Source organism: Lutra lutra, chromosome 11 (genome assembly GCF_902655055.1).
Source record: "Lutra lutra chromosome 11, mLutLut1.2, whole genome shotgun sequence".
Classification (NCBI taxonomy): domain Eukaryota; kingdom Metazoa; phylum Chordata; class Mammalia; order Carnivora; family Mustelidae; genus Lutra; species Lutra lutra.
In genome coordinates, this window is record NC_062288.1 from 90695014 (window position 1) to 90715792 (window position 20779).

General features: G+C 41.2%; 1 protein-coding gene and 1 long non-coding RNA gene across 3 annotated transcripts in view; one reads left to right on the forward strand and one right to left on the reverse strand.

The window, feature by feature from the left end:
• AGBL3 (AGBL carboxypeptidase 3) overlaps positions 1 to 10976 on the forward strand; it is a 56220-nt gene extending 45244 nt beyond the window's left edge. For both annotated transcript variants that reach the window (XM_047695276.1, XM_047695275.1), the window contains exons 16-19: positions 1756 to 1804; positions 2953 to 3149; positions 5825 to 6056; positions 9906 to 10976. In XM_047695276.1, coding sequence (XP_047551232.1) covers positions 1756 to 1804; positions 2953 to 3149; positions 5825 to 6056; positions 9906 to 10329 — 902 coding nt within the window. In that variant the 3' untranslated portion in view covers positions 10330 to 10976. The remainder of the gene's footprint in view (positions 1 to 1755; positions 1805 to 2952; positions 3150 to 5824; positions 6057 to 9905) is intronic.
• Positions 1 to 20779, reverse strand: part of LOC125080991 (uncharacterized) — a 34895-nt gene that overhangs the window by 10989 nt on the left and 3127 nt on the right. The window contains exon 2 of the long non-coding RNA XR_007121557.1: positions 16318 to 16481. This is a non-coding gene — a long non-coding RNA (uncharacterized LOC125080991). The remainder of the gene's footprint in view (positions 1 to 16317; positions 16482 to 20779) is intronic.

The following is a 20779-nucleotide window of genomic DNA, read 5'->3' on the forward strand; positions in this document are numbered from 1 at the left end:
TCCTCTAATTTGGAAATAGTTTGAAGATGAGAATACAGGGAAACACTACAGTAAAATAATTTATATGCTGTTTCTCTAAAACTGTTCGAAGATCTTTGAAGAAGCACATGGACTGTACAAAAGGATTCATTGCACCTGAACTATTTGTATTGTGTGTAGGTTATGACAAAAACTCATACAGTGGGGGGAAAATGATATTTAGGGGAAGAAAGACTGCCTCAAAACCCGAAGATATGTTACCTAAAGGGGCAGCCAAATGAAACCACCAGGAAAACTGTAATTTATTTGAAATCCACCTTCAGATTACCTCCGTGCTTTATAAACATTTTCCCTGAGAAAGAAGTTTAACATATGGTGACAGGGAGTTTCAGAGGGTCTAAAAACAATGGACATTTCAGACATGCAGCGCCTACATGATGAATTTAAAGATGCAGATGGCCTGAATGCCAGAAAGCTAATCTGCTAAAAACAAGCTTGGATATTTTTAGAGAGGTGGAAAGTAATTCCTTACAAGTCCAAAAACCTGCTGCGGCCAGTAAGTAAAATCATATTCCATACTCAGGTTTGTCTGTGGATGGGGTCTCTAACTTGATGTAATTGCACTGGACCGCCACCAGGGGCCAGTGTAAAAATGGGCTCTGTAAGAGGAGCCGGCAAGTCAGGTCTCTGAATGTGCTCAGTGTTAACACTACATAAAGGAGGAACATCCTAAAGGTACAGGCCATTCAGAGAAGTATTATCAGAAAAGGAAACACAAAGTGCAAAAAGATCCTACTTTATCATGGGACATAAACCTGTTATTGTTCATTTTTATTAAATATAGGAAGTATCTGTTAGCGCGATTATATTTACATTCAGCTTTTAAAATATTATTATTATGTGTCTTAAAAATGCACAATATGGCTTATAAAATTAAAATATCCACTAAAGAATTAAAATCTATATCAGAGGATGGGCGCCTGGGTGGCTCAGTGGGTTAAGCCGCTGCCTTCGGCTCAGGTCATGATATCAGGGTCCTGGGATCGAGTCCCACGTCGGGCTCTCTGCTCAGCAAGAAGCCTGCTTCCCTCTCTCTCTCTCTCTGTCTGCCTCTCCGTCTACTTGTGATCTCTCTCTCTGTCAAATAAATAAATAAAAAATCTTTAAAAAAAAAATCTGTATCAGAGGAGAGAAACAAAAATATTGTTCTATTATTCTCACATACTGCTTAATGTGTTCTATAAATTACTGCTAAATGCCACTGTTAACTGGTCCTATTGTTTTGCTTAAATAATAGTGTTTATGTAACAGAAAAGCAAATAATACCTATTTTCAATACCTATTTTATATTTTAATGTTAAAATAACACGTGTGACATATAGCTACCTGTTACATATTACACTACTTTTTTGGTCTGTCATGGCTGTGTCCTTGGCAGGCTCTCTAAACAGTTAGTCACCTGACTGTACATGTATATATCCTTCATAGATCTAACATATGTATTTTCAGTTCTGAATTTTTTGACAGTCATTGGATAGGCATTTCTACTGTTTGCTATTCTCTTGAAACAGTTTAATTAAAAAGCTTCTAGGGGAAATACGTACTAATACACTTCATGTCTGAGTAAAACAATGGCAGATTAATTGAAGATAAACTCAGTTAAACTAGCCATTAAATGTATGAATGAGGCAACTGTCAAGAAGTAAAAGTACTAAATTTCATTAATCTTTTAAAAAAATCTCCATTCAGATATTTTATGGCTTATTCTCTTTTTAGTGAAAATACCGGGACGAGCTCCTGCTTGGTTTCTAAAAAGATATTTGAGGTAGGAGAACTAGATTTCTTCTACCCGACTACCTTATTCCTTTTCCTCTGGCTTCTATGATTTTGATTTTGAATTAAAGCAACAGGTAAAAGTAGCTTTTTTATAACAATTGTTAATTGATGTCTCTTTATATTCTCCATCGTATCTGTAGGCCGATGTTAATACATAGCAGTGCTTTTCTGATACCATTTGAAGGATATTGAGATTTCAGTATTCCCGAACTATCCCCCGTGGATGCCTTAAAATCTACAATTAGACATTTATTTCTATGCATTTGTCTCGGCATTATCTGAGTTTCTCTTTTTTCAAAAAAATATACATATTGCTGGTGTAAGATAATTACTTAGCACTTTGGGATGGATGACTATCCCATCACGACCTATAAGAACGATTGGAGCGTCAGTCATGTAGGGCTAATCCTAGTACCTGGAAACAGGAGGAAGTATAGAAAGTGAATTCAGGAATAACATAGATAAACTTGGTAGTTTCTCTAAACCAGTAATTATTATATCACTAGCTCCCTTGGCAAGTTTTCCTGTTCTAGGAATAATGACATGAGCAACCATCAGAACCATGGAATAGTAAGTATCTGAAGGTAGACTGAATGTGTCCAACAGAGGAAACATGATATGCACTTTCTTCCTCCCATGGCTCTTCTAAGAACTTGGTTTCTACTCAATATAATGGGTTCTGTGGAAATATGTAGACCCTCCTGCCCCCAAAACCTACAAAATAGGTAAGAAGCCATCTTTGGGCATGCCTGTACTTCGCTCTAGAACTGAACAAACTAATACAATTTTTTTAAAAATCTATCTATAGAAAGATATCAAATGATACAGGAAAATAAGAGAAAGTAGAAAAAGTATTGGAGTTACAAGCTGTCAATTCTGGACCCCTCCCTTCCTCTTATTAGCTGCATGATGTTGAGCAAGTAAGCTTAACCAGTCTGATTCCTTAGCACTCCCTCTCTGATGTAAGATGGGGTTAACACTGGCCATCCTGCCTAGACCATAGGATGGTAATACAATATCTGTAAGTCTCCTTTACATACTGCGAGGTGTAATATACAAATATAACATGGCACTACATTACTCTTGATTAGATAGATCACCGGTGACACTGAAATCAGAGTACGCAATTTCTTTCAGCTCCCAAAATAGGATTCAGAGGCTCAGCAAAGACCAACAAAGACAGTTGTTAGAAACTGGTGAGAAGACAATCCACGAAATAATTCAACCCAAGAGCACTAATTTGTATGGAAACTGTTTCAAAGTAAAATCCTTCAAGTGTCCTATGAGCATGCAAACTCCCAGCTGGGCTGAGAAGACAAGGATACCAGCAGAAGGTGGTTTGTTTGTTTGTTTAGGATTTTAATAAAGACAAAGTTTACTTTCACTGTATCATCATTAATAAATCCTATGAAATTTGGAACTGTTTATAATCAGAAAGGATTCTTAGCCATTTTATTCCTGATTCTGAAAAGTGCTTGCCTTATTTAACTTCTATATAAGTTTGATACAGAAAAAAAAATTTTAATATAGCTTTGGAAAAAATCTATTTAATTGCCTTATTCCCAATACCTTATCATTGCTGCCTTTTACATACCATAGTATAAAAAAGGAATGAACTAATACACATGATATGAATGAATCTCAAAATCATTGTGCTGAGTACAAGAAGTCAGACTTATGAAATGCTGTATAAATCTCATGTATAGGAAATGCAAACTAATTTATAGAGAAAAAAAAAAAAACCTAGATAAAGCTTTCCTGGAGGAAGATGGCATAGAGCAGGAGATGAAGGGAAGAATGGACTAGAAAGGAACACAAGGAATCTCTTACGATGTTTTTTTCTAGATCCTGAATGTGGTGATGGTTTCACAATTGTTTACAGCTGTTGAATTGCCAGTTTCAGTTTCCAGAGCAACTAAGTGAAGTGGAGTTCTCTTCTGCTGAGATGGTAAAGACTGAGGGCAGATGAGCAAATCGGCTTAGGCTTATTTTTGAAATGCCTTTCAGACACTGAAGCAGAGGTACTGAGTTAGCAATTGGGTATGAGTCTGGAGTTCAAGAAAGAGGTCTGGGCTGGATACACATGTAGAAATTTTCAGATAAAGACCGCATTCTAGGGCGTGAACCTGGATGAGACTCTTAAGTGAGGACGGATATAGAAGAGGGTTACGGAGCAGATCCTTGGGTATTCCAGTACTGATGGATCAGAAGAAGAATAAGAACCAACAAAGATATATCTCTAACCTTCTTTTTACAAAGCATAACGTATTTCATGCTTTTATTCTAAGTGTATTCTACTTTGTCTTACGTTGTCTACACACCATCTTGGGCATTATAATTGTAAGTAATCTTGCCGTGTCCTTTAAAATGTCTACTAGCCTTCCTTCAGGCTTTACTCAGGGTTTCTTTTTATCCTTCAGCTCTCTTCCTGAGTATATAGAATTTTTAAGAATTGTGTCAAAATGCACATGAAATAAAATTACCATTTTAACTATTTTTAAGTCTAAAGTTCAGGTATTGTTAAGTACACTCACCTTGTCATGCACACAATCTCCAAAATTCTTTTCATCTTACTAACTTGAAACTCTGTACCCATTACACAACTCCCCATTCCTCTCTCCTCCCAGCTCCTGGCAACTATCCTACTTTGAATCTCTCTTTGACTACTTCTTACATAAGTAGAATCAAATATTTGGAAGACAAATACATTATTTGTCTTTTTGTGACCAGTCTGTTTCACTGAGCATAATGTCTTCAAGTTTCATCCGTGGTGTAGAAGGTGTCAGAATTTCCTTCCTTGTCAAGGACTGAGTGGTACTCCATTGTACATATTGACCACGTGTTGTCTGTCCGTGCATCCATCAGTAGGCACCTGGGTTCCTTCCACCTTTTTGGCTACTGTGAATTGAATAATGCTGCTTCTATGGTCATATATAAATACCTCTCTGAGACTCTGCTTTCAACTCTTTAGGGCATAGACCCGGATAGAATTGCTGGATCATATAGTAATCTAGTTTCAATTTTTTGAGGAACCACCATACTTTTCTTCACAGTGACTGTACCATTTTCCATTCCCAGCAACAGTGCACCAGGGTTCTAATTTCCACAGATCCTTACCAAGACTTGTTATTTTCTGTTTTTTTTTTATAGTAGTCTTACCTAATGCAAGGGGGAAGTAAACACTTTTTAATGTTATAATGATCACAATTAACAAAATAAACAATAATTCCTGCATATCCTGTAGTTAAGAAGGGATTTCCGGCATGCCCTTCTCATGGTCTTTCCCATATCTCCATCCTTCTGTTTCTCAAGATCAGAAGCTTTGCGGTCACCACTGATTCCTCTCTTCTCTCATCACACATTAATTCATTAGTAAAATCTCAAAATATAGGATTATATAACAGCAGAGTCCTGCTAAAACAAATCTCAGATGGTAACACTCCTCTGCTCAAAACCTTTCAGTAGCTCCCCATTTGACACTCAGTAAAGTCAGTCTTTACAATGGCCTGTACGGCCCCATGTGAACATGTGAACATGTGAACCTAGCCGAGCTGCTGTCTTAGCTCTTTCCCCATAATTCAGTCTACTTTAGCCACTTGTGCCATCTTTGTGATCAACAAACTAACATGCTCCTCGCTCAGGGCCTTTGCACCTACTATTTTTCTTGCCTAGAATGCTCTTTTACTCTGGTATCTGCTTGACTCACTCCCTAATTCCTCTGACATTCCTCAACTTCACAGGGAGGTCTTCCCTGAACGCCTTGTAAAAAACAAAAGTCAACCCCTCCCCCAAGAATTCTTTATTTCCCTCCCCCACGTTATTTTATCCTGTAAACTTCAGCATTATCTGACATACTATATATATTACTTATTTGCTATTTTCTGACCCTGTAATTACAATATAATGGATAAGAATTTTTAGACAGATCCTTGGCACATAATGTTCAATAAGTAATTGTTGAGTTGATTTAGTTCATGTATCTGTGCGTGTATTTGTGGTTGCTCCCCAGATCTGCGTCGCAACTTTAAAAGCAAAATGAAAGAATGTACTTCTTTCCAGAGCAAGAAGACTGGCATAAATTGGACAGATGATGAAAAGAGAATCTACAGGGATAAAAGAATAGCTCAAACTCAAGAAATTCTGCAGTATTTGCTCCCTATCATGGAAAGCACTAAAAATGTACAAACCCCTCAGAAGAAACAAATACTCAACCCAAGAACCAACTTCCAAATTCAACATCAGTAAGTCGATACAATTTTGTCATTCTCAGATATTGGCTACATTTTTATAAGGAAGCAAAGTTTAGTAATTCATTATCCTAAGAAACAAACATACGCTCTTAAAAATGGTGGCAGCTACGCCCCATTTGACAAAGGGACAAAAACCCAAAGCCATCAGAAAACAATGGATAGGTGATGGGAATAGGTTATCAGGTCTTATTTAATCATTTGCATGAAATCACTCATTAATTTGGATCTCTGAGTAAGTATACGTGCATGAAGTATGACAGTAGCCTGACTTCAGATTTCTCTGATGTGTTTAAGGCTTATAATCCTAGGGTGCAACCAGAATAAGAAATAATTACCTTGAATTACTTAAGCTTATTGACAGTCAGAGGAAAGCATAAAGAATAAGACCAGATTTCTTTTAAAGATAAAAAAAAAAATAGAACCATCACTAAGAACAAAAGGAAACACGTATACCTAAGAGACAACAGCAAGCTGAAAACATTATTAACAAATCTTAATGAGGTATCTCTATACTAGACATGATTCTGTGTTTGCACACACACCATGTGTATTTTACACTCTGCACCTAAGGAAATTGAGGTGCAAAGAGTTTAAGTGATTTGTCCAAGGTCACACAGCCAACAGACAATCTGTTTTCAGAGTCTGTTATATTCCCTTTAAAATACAAATGAAAAACAGAGGACCAATAAACTAAATATTCACAGATGACCTACACATCAATGACAAAATTTTGAATATTTTAGTAGGAAAATGAGCAAAGGCTATGAACCAGAAATTCACAAAAGAAAAAAATTGGTCAATAAATATTTTAAATGTTTAATTTCACTTAAAGGAGTGCAAATTAAAGCAATAATGAAATACTATTCGTTTGTGCCTCTCGACCGAAGAATTAACTCACTGATGGTTGGAATATGAATTCATACAGAGTCGTGTTTCTTTTGGTTTTGGGTGGGGTTTTTTTGATGCAGAGTTTTGAAAGGCAATCCCACAGTGCAAACGAAAAATCCTCAATATTATATATCCATTTTGACTAAAAAAATTCCACTTTTAGAAATTAAACCTAGGGATAGGGCGCCTGGTGGCTTAGTCTGTTAAGTTTCTGATTCTTGATTTTAGCTCAGTTCATGATCTCAGGGTTGTGAGATCGAGCCCCACATCAAGCTCTGTCCTGAGCATGGGAGCCTACTTAATTAAGATTCACTCTCCTTCTCCTTCTGCCCCTCCCCCACCACTTTCTTTCTCTCAAAAAATGTGCTCGCTTCGGCAGCACGTACACTCAAAAAAAGGAAATTAAACTTCCAGAAGTGGGGGGTGGAAAACCTAGGTAAGAGGTTTCTGTAATGATGTTCACTTCTTTATTTAAGATTTATTTATTTCAGAGAGAGAATGAGTGAGGGTGGGCAGGGAGAAAATCTGAAGATTCAGATGCTTAATCGACTGAGCCACCCAGGTGCCTTGATGCTTTTAAACGATATTTCAGTATCGTTTAAAAGCGTCAAAGAGGGGCGCCTGGGTGGCTCAGTGGGTTAAGCCTCTGCCTTCGGCTCAGGTCATGATCTCAGGGTCCTGAGATCGAGCCCAGCATCAGGCTCTCTGCTTGGCGGGGAGCCTGCTTCTCCCTCTCTCTCTGCCTGCCTCTCTGCCTACTTGTGATCTCTCTCTCTCTCTGTCAAATAAATAAAATCTTTAAAAAAAAAAAATAAATAAATAATAAAAGCGTCAAAGAAAAAGGAAACGAAATGAACCTAAATGTTCAACAACAGAAAAAGTGCTTATAGTATATCCATAGAATGAAGTATTATGTAGCTATGAAATATTTTAAGTACAGATTAATTAACGTGATAATGTTCGCAATGCATAAGTGAATAAAAACTACAAATCAACTTTGTTAGGGTTGCATTTACAGACTATGCAAGTCTATTTAAAGTGTGCCTATTAAACACATACACACCTACAAAGATCTCTGGTAGCACATAGCCCCAACAATGGTTCTCTCTGGATGAAGCCCTGACAGAGGGTGATATTCTTCTTTATGCTCCCCCCCCCAACTCTTTTTTTTTTAAAGATGTTATTTATTTATTTGACACAGACAAATAGACAGCTAATAGATTGTATTAATTAAGAATGCTTTAGGTGCAAATAACAGAAACCAATTTAAGCTACTTTAATCAGAAAGTACAAGGTCGGGTAGGAGGGAAGAAGTATAAGAAAATCTAAGACAATTTACGGCAATAAAGGGTAGAGAAAATTCCGTCAGGTCTCAGAAAAGGGCTGAAACTAGGGAACGGAAAGCCGCCTGAACTCTATCCATCTTCAGTCTCCGTTTGTCTCTCTCTGCAGAAAACTCTTCATACCTCACACCTGCACAAATTTGCAACCCCCAACACTTGAGCTTTCAAGACTCTCTCTTCTTCCCAATTCAAAGTTACAGGGAAAGAGAATCTGGTTGGCAACCATGCCAGTGGGTAGAGAACAGATAGTTACAAATGGCTGACGACCCTTGTGGGTCAAGAGGTAGTCCCCAGAGAAAGGCACCTTGTGCCTGGGGTAGGCCCTTCCCCAAAGTATCTACCATAGGTATACATGGAAACAAGAAAAAAAAAAAGGAAAATAGCAAGCAAGACCATTCTTTTTTTTTTTTTAAGATTTTATTTATTTATTTGACAGAGATCACAAGTAGGCAGAGAGAGATGGAGAAGCAGGCTTCCTGCTGAGCAGAGAGCCCGATGCAGGACTTGATCCCAGGACCCTGGGATCATGACCTGAGCCGAAGGCAGAGATTTTAAATCACTGAGCCACCCAGGCGCCCCAGGAAGACCATTCTTAACAGATTAATTCACTATAAACTTCAATACAATCAAGTGGATATTTTTTGCTCTTTGAACTTATTTCTTTATGACTTTATATATTTTGTCTGACTGGCTCGGCACACGTAATGTCACCCATAGGAAGTGATTACAGAGTAAAGTGAGACTAACCCCCAAAATGAGAAAATCATACTTTTGTCAAACCATTTTAGACATCTTTCCAAGTTTGGACTAGGGAGAGAATACTGAATGTACTTTAACAGCTGGCAGAATTATTATACTAAAGAATGTAACATTTGAATGTAATTATGGGGCTGGAGCTTAAATTGTCTGTTCTGTTCTTAACCAAAATGAATAGAGTCTAGGTGGATGCTAATCAGTATCATATCAGCAAGAGGCCTTACATCTCTTCCTCCCTGTCAAACACTGTTCAGAAATCAGGTATTAAGGAATAAATCTCATATTCAGCATTCCATCTATTAATGATAAAAATTCCTTTTTTTTTCATGATAAAAATTCTTGAGAAAGACTATGCATATCAAAATGTGACTGGAGAGATTTTTCACTTTGAGGAAAAAGAAATGATGCACTTTCCATCTTTTGGATTCATACTGATCTTTTTACTGACTATAGAAAAAAAATGTGTAGCGTGTAACTGAGTATATTCTAATAGAGTAAACAAGTAGATTTTTAGAGAAAGTGGAATTTTAGAGAACATTTACTTTAACATTTAAATGTATAGGTTAGGCACTGAGGCCCAGAGTGGAAGTCGGGAAGCTTGGGTCGGAGCAGGTATCTCAACAAACATACCCTCTTGGCATTCACAAGTACAGGATTGGAGTAGTTCCGAGAAGTCATGACCAGAAACTGAAGACCTAGATCATTCTCACAGAAACAGTGGTAAAAATCCTAAGGGAAGATGAATTCACCACAAGATTTAAAAATAAGACAAACTGTGACAAATACCTAAAGACTACAAATACCTAGGGTACAGGACAAGAGAAAAACCTCATGTATTTCATTTCTTTCCTAGACTAAAGCCAGCAACTTACATAAATGTAAAGAGATACAGCACATCTTGGACACCACCCAGAAATCACCCTCTTATAAGCCAAAGGAATCTGACGGTCAGCTCTCTAGAGTGGCTCCAGTCTGTGTCCCAGAGATCACTTGAAAACCTGTCACCTCTCAAAGTGCCCAAGAAGAAGAAAAAACACTCTCGAATCAAGGCCACAAAGACTAAAGACGTAAAACCTGTCAGCAGCAAATGGGAGACTTATCCCTCAAGTCTCAAAAAGGACGCGGATATTAGCAAAGAAAAGAGTCTTCAAGCTGAAGAATGCAACGAGCAAAACTCTATGAAAATAGCTCCATATCCAACTAAAAATAAGGATGAGCAACCAAGTAAGAAGTATGGACAACCTGCCTTCTATTTGAAGCTCCAAAGAGACAAATAATTCAGCTTTATGCTACTCTGAAAACCTTGGATGAAAATACTGTATGCTTACTTAGTAAAAAGAAAAGGAAAAGAAAGAAAAAGAAAAGCCCTCCCCACCCCCTCTCTCTCTCTCCCCCGCTTACAGATACAACCAACTACAAGGTTCAGATAACCCATCTTCATTAGTGGCAACATCTTCCAGAGATTTAAAAAGAAATCCAGAGAAATTACAGAAAATTTAAAATCACTTATTTATATTTAATTTTTGTCAGGATGGAAAAAAAATCTATGAACTTCTGAATTCTCCCAAAACAACGTGTGCATTAGAACACCAAAAAACTAAGAACTCAAGGACAGAACGACATCTACTATCAATGACTCTAACATCCCTAGTAGGCACCTTACTAAGTCAATCAACAAATATCTTTTCTTGAATTTCTTTTAGTGTGCTAGAAACCATCAATGGTATAAAAGACATTTCTCCCCACTAGATAACTGTATAATTGTACATGTAAAACACACAAGACTAACATAATTACAGAGTAAGAAGGTACATAGGAAAGTGCTAAGTTGTACACATGTGACAGTTAAAGAAAATACTATGTATTAAAGGGTGTTAATTGCACAAAGCAAGTGTGTCACAAAATAGCACCGAAATGCATAGTTGATGGTTTACGGTGGTCATTTTACTTCTCAAAATGTAGCAACAATGTAAAAGATGAGATGTGCAGTTTGCTTTAGAGCTAATGAATGTCCATTTCCAGCCATTTAGTCATGTGAAAGCAAGTGGGACATCTCACAGTTTGTCATTCATAAGACGGCAGTGGAGGGATTCCTCAACAACACTACAGAGAAATAGGTACATCAAGCAAATAAGTCAAGATGGATGTGATGAGTGAGAAAACGAGAGTCACAGGTCACCAGTGGTGTCCATTGCGGGGTAAGGCTAAGCAGAATGAGAATCAGGTAGATGAGGTACATGAAAGATACAGGCTACAAGCTAATTAGGTCATAACCTAATACCATAGTAGCAAGATGGAAGTAAGAAAACTCAAGGTTGGGTAGTCTACTCCCAACAATCCCAAAAGCCAGAGGATTCAAGGAGAACTCACTGGGATAGTAAAAGAGTAACTATGTTTCTGTTTTGGTTTTATTTTCTGTTTTAATAGAGTTTATTTTTTAGAAAAAGTTCACAGCAATACTGAGCAGAAAGTATTTCCCATAAACCCCTGGACACCCACACCTACATAGCCTCCCCATTATCACCATCGCCCACCATCTGTTAGAACTAAGGACCCTTATACTGATACATCATGACGATCCAAAGCCCATAGTTTACATTAGGGTTTACTCAGGGTGTTGTACTTTGTCAGTCTGGACAAATGTCTACTGAGATAGATCTACCGTTACAGTACCATACAGATTAGTTTCACTGGGGCCCCCTGGGCTCAGTCAGTTAAGCAGAGTCCTGGGATCAAGTCCTGCATCCGGATTCCTGCTCAGCAGGGAGTCTGCTTTTCCCTCTCCGCCTCCCCCACTGCTCATGCTCTCATGCTTTCTCAATCTCTCTCAAATAAAATCTTAAAAAAAAAAGTAGTTTCACTGCCCTAAATATTCTCTTTGCATATTCATCTTTCTCTCCCTACTAACCCCTGGCAACCACTCATTTTTTTGCTGTCTGTATAGTTTAACTTTTTCCAGAATATCACATAGCTGGAATCATACAGTATTTAGCCTTTTCAGATTGACTTATTTCACTTAGTAATATGCATATAAACTTTATCATGTCTTTTCATGCCTTAATAGCTAATTTGTTTTTAATGTTGAATAATATTCCATTGTCAATAACATAAGCTTCTGGCAATGTTAATTAAGAAAAAAAAAGACAAATTATTAATATCAGAAAGGAGAAGCCATTAGTACTAAAAACACAGACATTAAAAGGTTAATAAAAGAATATTCCAAACAACTGTCTACCCACAAATTGGTTAACCTATATGATATGGACCAACTCCCTGAAAGACACAATCTGCCAAAATTCACACAGGAAGAAATAGACTAGTTGAATAAGCCTGTATCAATTAAATTGAATCAATAAGTTGTCGAGAGAGAAATCACCAGGCCCAGATGGGTTGACTGAATTCTATAAAAAATTTAAGAAATTACACCAAATCTACAATCTCTAACAGAAGACAGAAGCAGAGAAAATACTTCCTAATAGAGTACGGAATAAAAAATGGTACGGCCGGGGTGCATGGGTGGCTCAGTGGGTTGAATCTCTGCCTTCTGCTCAGGTCATGATCTCAGGGTCCTGGGATCCAGCCCCACATCGGGCTCTCTGCTCAGCAGGGAGCCTGCTTCCCCTCTCTCTCTGCCTGCTTCTCTGCCTACTTGTGATCTCTGTCAAATAAGTAAATCCTTAAAAAAAAATGGTATGGCCACTTTGAAAGACAAAACCAAAACGTATTCTTACTATATGATCCCCAAATCACAGTCCTTGGTATTCACATAAAGGAGTTGTAACTTCTGTCCACACAGATATTAACAGCAGGTTTATTCGTAAGTGCCAAAACTTGAAAGAAACCAAGATGCCTTTCAGTAGCGGAATGGTAAATAAACTGGTACATCCAGAGACAATGGGTTATTCAGCACTAAAAAGAAATGAGCTATCAAGCCATGAAAAGACATGGAGGAACCTTAAGTATGTATGTATGTATTTATTTAAAGATTTTTATTTATTTGACAGAGAGAGAGCACAAGTAAGCAGAGAGGCAGGCAGAGGGGAGGGGAAAGCAGACTCCCCGCCAATCAAAGAGCTGGATGTGGGGCTTGATCCCGGGAGCCTGAGATCATGAACTGAACCGAAGGCAGAGGCTCAACCCACTGAGCCATCCAGGCATCCCGGAACCTTAAATATTTATATTTAAATATTTATATTGCTATCCATTTATAAAAATGAATGACAGTGTCCATTTCTATCCATTACAGAAAAGCTGGTAATGGACTAACCCATCCTCTATAAACTAAAACCAAATCATCTACATGACATAAGTGACTTCAGGCAACAGATCGTGATTAGCACAGGACTGTGGTGCTTATTCATTCATTCAGTCCCACCTTTCATCCTAGAGGCATTTTCCAAACCATGGTTCAGAGGAGGAACCCCACAATCTTACTGGCCAGACAAAATAGAGATCAGAGTTTGCGTCTGCTCTGAGAGCTGAAATTTAGAGGCAGCATACTGAAAAAGAAGGAACCACAGAAAAACAGCCCCCAAAATCTATGTAGAAAATTACTCTCAGGTCCCTGACCATATCCTAAGATGTTTATGTAAAGGCAAGTATAGTAAACAGAGTAGAAGAGAGTCCTGGGAAGACACTGGGGTTCCAACTCAACCAGAATATAGAGACCTTGGTGAAAATCCCCAACATTGAATTGAAAACTCAGAAAAAAACATGTCCTGTGAATAAAGACCACCATTCATAAGAGCAAAGGCTCCAGCCTAAGACTAAGGACAAAACTGAAATGGAACATTCAAACAAAGATTAAAATAAAACCCCCGGACCCTGAGACCATGACCCAAGCTGAAGGCAGAGGCTTTAATCCACTGGTCTCAGGGTCCTGGGATCGAGCCCCGCATCAGGCTCTCTGCTCCGCGGGGAGTCTGCTTCCTCCTCTCTCTCTGCCTGCCTCTCTGCCTACTTGTGATCTCTGTCTGTTCAATAAATAAATAAAATGTTTAAAAAAAAAAAAAAAACCAACAAGACAGAGAAAATCTGCTAGTAATACAAATTCTCCCAGAACAAAACTATTCTTTAGAAGAAGATAACATAATCCAGGCCTTCTATAAGGTATTAACGCCTGTCTAGCATGTAATTAAAAACTAGGAGATAAGAAATAAAAACTGGGGGCACCTGGGTGGCTCAGTGTGTTAAAGTCTCTGCCTTCGGCTCAGGTCATGATCCCAGGGTCCTGGGATTGAGCCCCACATCAGGCTCTCTGCTCAGTGGGGAGCCTGCTCCCCAACCCCCGCCAAGCCCTGCCTGCCTCTCTTCCTACTTGTGATCTATCTCTGTCAAATAAATAAAATCTTTTTTTTTCACTTTTTTTTTTTTTTGTGAGAGAGAGAGAGAGAGAGAGAGCGTGAGCACAGGCAGACAGAATGGCAGGCAGAGGCAGAGGGAGAAGCAGGCTCCCCGCCGAGCAAGGAGCCCGATGTGGGACTCGATCCCAGCATGCTGGGATCATGACCTGAGCCGAAGGCAGCTGCTTAACCAACTGAGCCACCCAGGCGTCCCAATAAATAAAATCTTAAAAAAAAAAAAAAAGAAAAAGTGACCAAAAGTCAAGAAAGAAAGCAGATAACAGAAGGTCCAGAGATAATCCAATAAATGGAGTTAACAAAAAAGACTTCAAAATGACCATTAAAAGTTATACAGGAAAAGGTGAAAATCAATGCAAACATGGAGAATTTCAACACAATTAGGCTTTAAGAATCAAGTTGACAGGGGCGCCTGGGTGGCTCAGTGGGTTAAAGCCTCTGCCTTCGGCTCAGGTCATGATCCCAGGGTCCTGGGATCGAGTCCCGCATCGGGCTCTCTGCTCAGTGGGGATCCTGCTTCCTCCTCTCTCTCTCTGCCTGCCTCTCTGCCTACTTGTGATCTCTGCCTGTCAAATAAAATAAATAAAATCTTAAAAAAAAAATCAAGTTGACATTCTAGAGCTGAAAAATACAGTATCTGAACTTCATCATTCATTACATGGGTTTACAGCAGGCTAGATACAGCAGAAGGCCAAATCAGTTTTAAGACTGGCCAACAAGAGCTATCCAGAATAAAATTTAGAGGATTTAAAAAAAAAAAAAAAAAGCCAGAATAGAGGGTAAGAGAGATGTAGGATATACAGTCTCTAAGTTTTAACGTCTAACTGAGTTCCAGAAGGAGACGAGGAAGAGAATGAAAGAAGCAATATTTGAAGAAACTTGCAGAAGTGAAGGGCAGCAGAGCTCAAGCAGGATAAACATGAGGAAAACCACAAACACACCATAGTCAAACAGGTAAAAACCAAAAGTAAAAGACAAATTGTGACAGCAGCCAGAGGGTGGGCGGAAGCCACATTTCCTTCAATTGAAAAACTATGAGAATTCAATCTGATCTCTTTACAGAAACTATAGAAGCCAGAAGAAAACGGAATTGCAATTTTAAAGAACTGAAAGAAAATGGAAAACCTGAAATTCTAGGTAAAAAAAAAAAATCCTTTAAAAAATTGAGGCCACTACGAAAGAAGAGGACTGAGTATCTACTATGACACCGTCCTCTCGGCAAACATGACGCAGATTCTGTATCATCTCTGGCTCCCCACGCAGGACAGCAGGGGTGTCTAGAGGGGCTGGGGTCCTGAAGCCGTCCCTGGCCCACCAGCTCAGGCAGAGGGCTTTCTGAGATGAAACAAGACACCCGCTAACTCCGGGGCTTTCATCCTGACATCATTAAATTGCTCTGTACAATCAGGCTTTAAGAAAGATCTGCCCTGGGGTGGCTTCGTGGCTCAGAGGTTAAAGCCTCTGCTCAAGTCATGATCCCGGGGTCCTGGGATCGGGTCCTGTATCAGGCTCCTCGCTGAGCAAAGAGCCTGCTTCCCCCACTCTCTCTTTGCCTATCTCTCTGCCAACTTGTGATCTGTCAAATAAATAAATAAAAATATTTTTTAAAAAAAGAATGATTTGCCCTCCACCACCAAAACAATAAAAAAAAGTTATATTTCATTTTTACCCCAGAAGGGTGAACAGTCTTTCTGAATATAAAAAGAGGTTGCTTAAGTCATTTTTTTTTTGTAATAAAAACCTTTGATGTTATGGCTGAATTCTTGACTTTTACAAACACGTTATAAATGCTTAATTGGTGATTTCGCTTTCAAATAAATTATGATTATCACTTCACCAAACCTGGGCCCTCTTCATCCCCTCACCCTAAGCCTGGCAGGAGCCTCTGTTCCCCACCACGCTCACAGGCGACCGAACCGGCACCTGCAGGGCTCCCCGCCCAGCCTGGGCTCCCTGCTCTGCTCCTCTGGGGACAGGCTGCATGGAGACAGCTGCTCCTGGCAGAGTCCTGGGTGACAAGCTGGGCAGCCCTGGGCCCAATCCGCGGCAGGGACACTAGGACAGTGATTCTGTATAAGGAAACAGAATTGGCACATTGAGCCGAGACAACGTCGCGCTCCCTGCACCGCGGTCACCGCCAGTCTGCAGACGGCTGGGTGCGGACGGCAGCACGTGCTGGAAGGAGCCAGGGTCAGGGAGTCACCTCGCCCGAGAGCACCGGGACTCGACGGCAGCGCGGCTCCCTGAAAACACAGGAAACGTTAAGACATCAGCAGTTCCCCTTCATGTGTCCTGGGTTTTACCAGCGAAGCGACACGTCTGGCGAGGCCCATCCGCCCTGTGACGTGGTTGGTCTGCACTGACCAAACACGGGCTCAAGCAAGTCCACAGGGACGTGAGAGCCTTGTCACCCTGCCGGGCACGATCTGGCCTCCAGCCAGCAGGAGGAAACGAACTCGAAGGGGGCGGCTCCCTCCAGGACGTGGGCCTGGGGTCCTCCACTGCACGGCTCTCCGCACTGGGCCCGAACGGGCGGGCAGGCAGAGAACGTGGGTTATGGCCCGACACCGCCCTGATCCTCCAGGATTTGCATGGGGTCAGGCGGGGCCTGGGGCGGCCAGAGCGCGTGGGTCAGTCTCCTCTGGGGGCCGTCAGCCTTTCTATGCTCCCCCCAGCGCGCAAGACACATCGTGGCTTTCCGCGCGCGCAGCAGCGAACAGAGTGAGGGGTCCTGCTCTATTCGGCCGGGCCTCACTGCCCGCTAGTCGGGTCGGGGTTGCTAGGTGCTCGTTTCAGAAATAGAACATTCCACAGGGTTCCAAGCAGACAGATGCGGTCCACCGGCTACCCGTAACCAGCAACCGAGCTTCTGGCACCTTGGGAACCACGCGGCTCCTTCAGACTGTGAAGTTTTTCCGGCGAGAGGGGCGCCTGGGTGGCTCAGTGGTTTAAGCCGCTGCCTTCGGCTCAGGTCATGATCCCAGGTCCTGGGTTCGAGCCCCACATCGGGCTTTCTGCTCAGCGGGGAGCCTGCTTCCTCCTCTCTCTCTGCCTGCCTCTCTGCCTACTTGTGATTTCTCTCTGTCAAATAAATAAATAAAATCTTAAAAAAAAAAAAAAACAACCCTCCAAAGTTTTTCCGGTGAGATAAGCACGACACCAGGCAAAGTGGGTGCGAGGCAAAAGATTTATTAAAGGCCTCTCCGGCGAAGTTTCAGGGCTCAGGGGAAGGGGCGCCAGGAAAGTTGCGCCGGGAGGAGGTGGGCCCCCTCGGGCGAGGTTCGGTGACTCTGGAAAGCAGAGTGGCGGAAGTCGCGCCTAAGGCAGGGAGGAGGGGCTTTTAAGGGGTCTCGAGGGGAGCTCAGGGGTCTTTTGGCAAGTTTCCCTTATTCGGATATTTCGCCTGCTCGTCGGGGTCCCATTGGTCCATAGGAGCCCCGGGCGGGGGGAGGGGGGGGTGGTCTCAGATTCCTGCTTGGGCCTTTGTTCTCCGGTCCGGGTTCAGGTCTTGTGGCGGGAACTTTCGCCATCGTAAGTAGCCCCTTCTGCCCGCCCAACACAGACTGCCACAAAGCTAGCTTCCCAGCTCGGTTCTGGAGCAGTGTTCTGGGGCTAGAATCGGAGGAGACAAAGCCCTTTGGGTTTCCCTTCAGTATATGCTGCTATGAGTTTTTAATTTTTTTTTAAGGTTTTATTTATTTGACAGACAGAGATCACAAGTAGGCAGAGAGGCAGGCAGAGAGAGAGGAGGAAGCAGGCTCCCCGCTGAGCAGAGAGCCCGATGCTGGGCTCAATCCCAGGACCCTGAGATCATGACCTGAGCTGAAGGCAGAGGCTTTAACCCACTGCGCCACCCAGGTGCCCCGAGTTTTTAATTTTTAATAAGAAGCTAACATCAAGGGGGAATAAAGAGGTAGTCACATGCTTTTCTGTCCTGGTTGAAGAACACAGGTCAGTGAAAAGATTAAATAAGTTTATCCAAGGCTATGGATCTCTCGGGTCACCCCTCGTGGAGGCCAGTCGTCTGAGGGTACAAAGTCTGTGTTTGGCAGCACCTAAGAGCCGTGGGAAGAGGTTGACCAAGTTGACTTGCGGACCCAGTGGAGCTCTCAAAAACAAAGCAAAAACCAAGCTCCCCAAACCGTCCTGTTATTGCGTGATGATGGCTCCTCTTTCCGAACAGCCGTGATCGGGGCGCCTGGGCGGCTCAGTCAGTTAAGCGTCCGACTCTTGGTTTCAGCTCAGGTCCTGATCTCAGGGTCACGGGATCAAGTCCGGCGCCGGGCTCCACAGGCAGAAGGGCGTCCGCTGGAGAGTCTCCCCCTCCCGCCACCCCTCCTCTGCTCACTCAATCGTGTGTGTGTGTGTGTGTTCTCAAATTTAAAAAAAAAAGGACATGATCAAAGGCAGATTGAAACCCTTCCAGTCCCAACAAACTAATGCTAAAGGCATCTCAGAAGAAAGTGTAGCCCGACTTCAGAGGAAATAATGGACAGCTGGGATAAAAACGCTCACCCACAGCAAACCCTAAGCCTGCTTTCCCGAGATGAGGAACAGAGAGTGTGGGAACTGAAAGGCAAAAAAAAAAAAAAAAAAAAAAAAAAAACGCTTGAAAGTATTGGACATGAATGACACAGGCTTCAAATGATAAAGGAGCCCATAAAATCTCTGTGCGGAAGGTGGTAAACTCACCTCTCTCTTCAGAGAAAATCCCGCAGACGCTGGGAAGTCCCCCTTCCATAGGAGAGGAGGACAGCTTGGCCATGAAGTCACAGCGACCCAGGGTCACATGCAGGTCTCATTCAGAGGTCAGTGCAGCCGACCCCCGAACAGCCGCAGCCACGGCAGGACATCTGGGTTTTTTTCTCTTCAAAAGTAAGTTAGATTTCGAGTACGCAATGCCTAACGACTCACTATAACCACCGTGCGGTACATTAGGTCTCCAGACTCATCTTATGAACTGAAGGACTTTACCTTCTGATCTCTCCCCCTTTCTCCCCTTAACCCAGCTTCTGAAAGACTCAACTGCATTCTGTGTTACTATAGGTTGTTGTTTTTTTTAGATTCCATTTTGTGATCATGCAGTATTTGTCTGTGTCTGGTTCGTTTCACTTAGTATAATGTCCTCCAGTTCAAACCCTATTCCTTTTGTGAAAAAGTAACCAAATAAGAAAATAAAAAATAATGAATAGTGTCCTCCAGGGTCACCCATGTTGTTGCAAATAGGATTTCTTTCTCATGGCTGAGTAATATCCCACTATATAGAAGGACATAGATAAACATTATGTAATATATGATCACTCTTTTTTAATTTAAAAAATTTTTGTTTATTTGAGAGAAAAAGAGAATGAGAGAGAGAGAGATCATGAAAAGGGAAAGGTCAGAGGGAAAAGCAGGCTCCCCGCTGAGCAGGGAGCCCAACACGGGACTCGATCCTGGGACTCCAGGATCGTGACCTGAGCTGAAGGCAGTCACTGAACCCAGCCACCCAGGCGCCTCTCACATTTTCTTTATACATCTGTCAATTTTTTTTAAAGATTTATTTATTTGACAAGAGAGAGCGAGCGAGAGGGAATATAAGCAGAGGGAGTGGGAGAGGGAGAAGCAGGCCTCCCGCTGAGCAGGGAGCCCGATGTGGGGCTCAATTCTAGGACCCTGGGATCATGACCTGAGCTGAAGGCTGATGCCCAAGGACTGAGCCACCCCGGTGCCCCTATATCTGTCAATTTGCTTAGAGAGATCTCGTGTTATCACCCCCGCAAAATAAGTGAAGTGATGGATATATTAGTTAACTTGATTGTGGTAATCATTTCACAATGTATATTAAATTATCATGTTGTATGCTTCAAATATATGCAAGTTTCATTTGTCACTCATCGTAAAGCTGGAAAAAAAAACATTAAAAAAGCAATTTTGATTTACCTCTGATGAACACTTTAATTGCTGCTGTTTGATTTTTTTTGCTTGGTCTTACTGAAGTTTGAGAGAATTATAACTTCTAGAGCATTTTAAAATATAGATGGGTTTAACTTAATTATGACACATTATTTCTATTTCATCGAGTCCCCTAGAATGGAAGGATGTAAATATTACACTTACACTATTACTTAAACCATCACTGTCAGTTTACAAAGCCAGGCAGGATATAACCAGGGGGGAGAGACTATTTCAATATATTCTTCGAAATCTGTAGAAGTAGCTTAATATTTACCTCAATAAACTTATTGGCATTATTCCTTTTAACAAAATGAAAAACCTAAACAACAACAAAGACATCACAGTTAAACCTATCGGTATTCTTATCAGTTCTAAATTTATAGACTAAGCGGCTTGCAAGTTACAACCATTGGCTTCTTATTTTGTAATT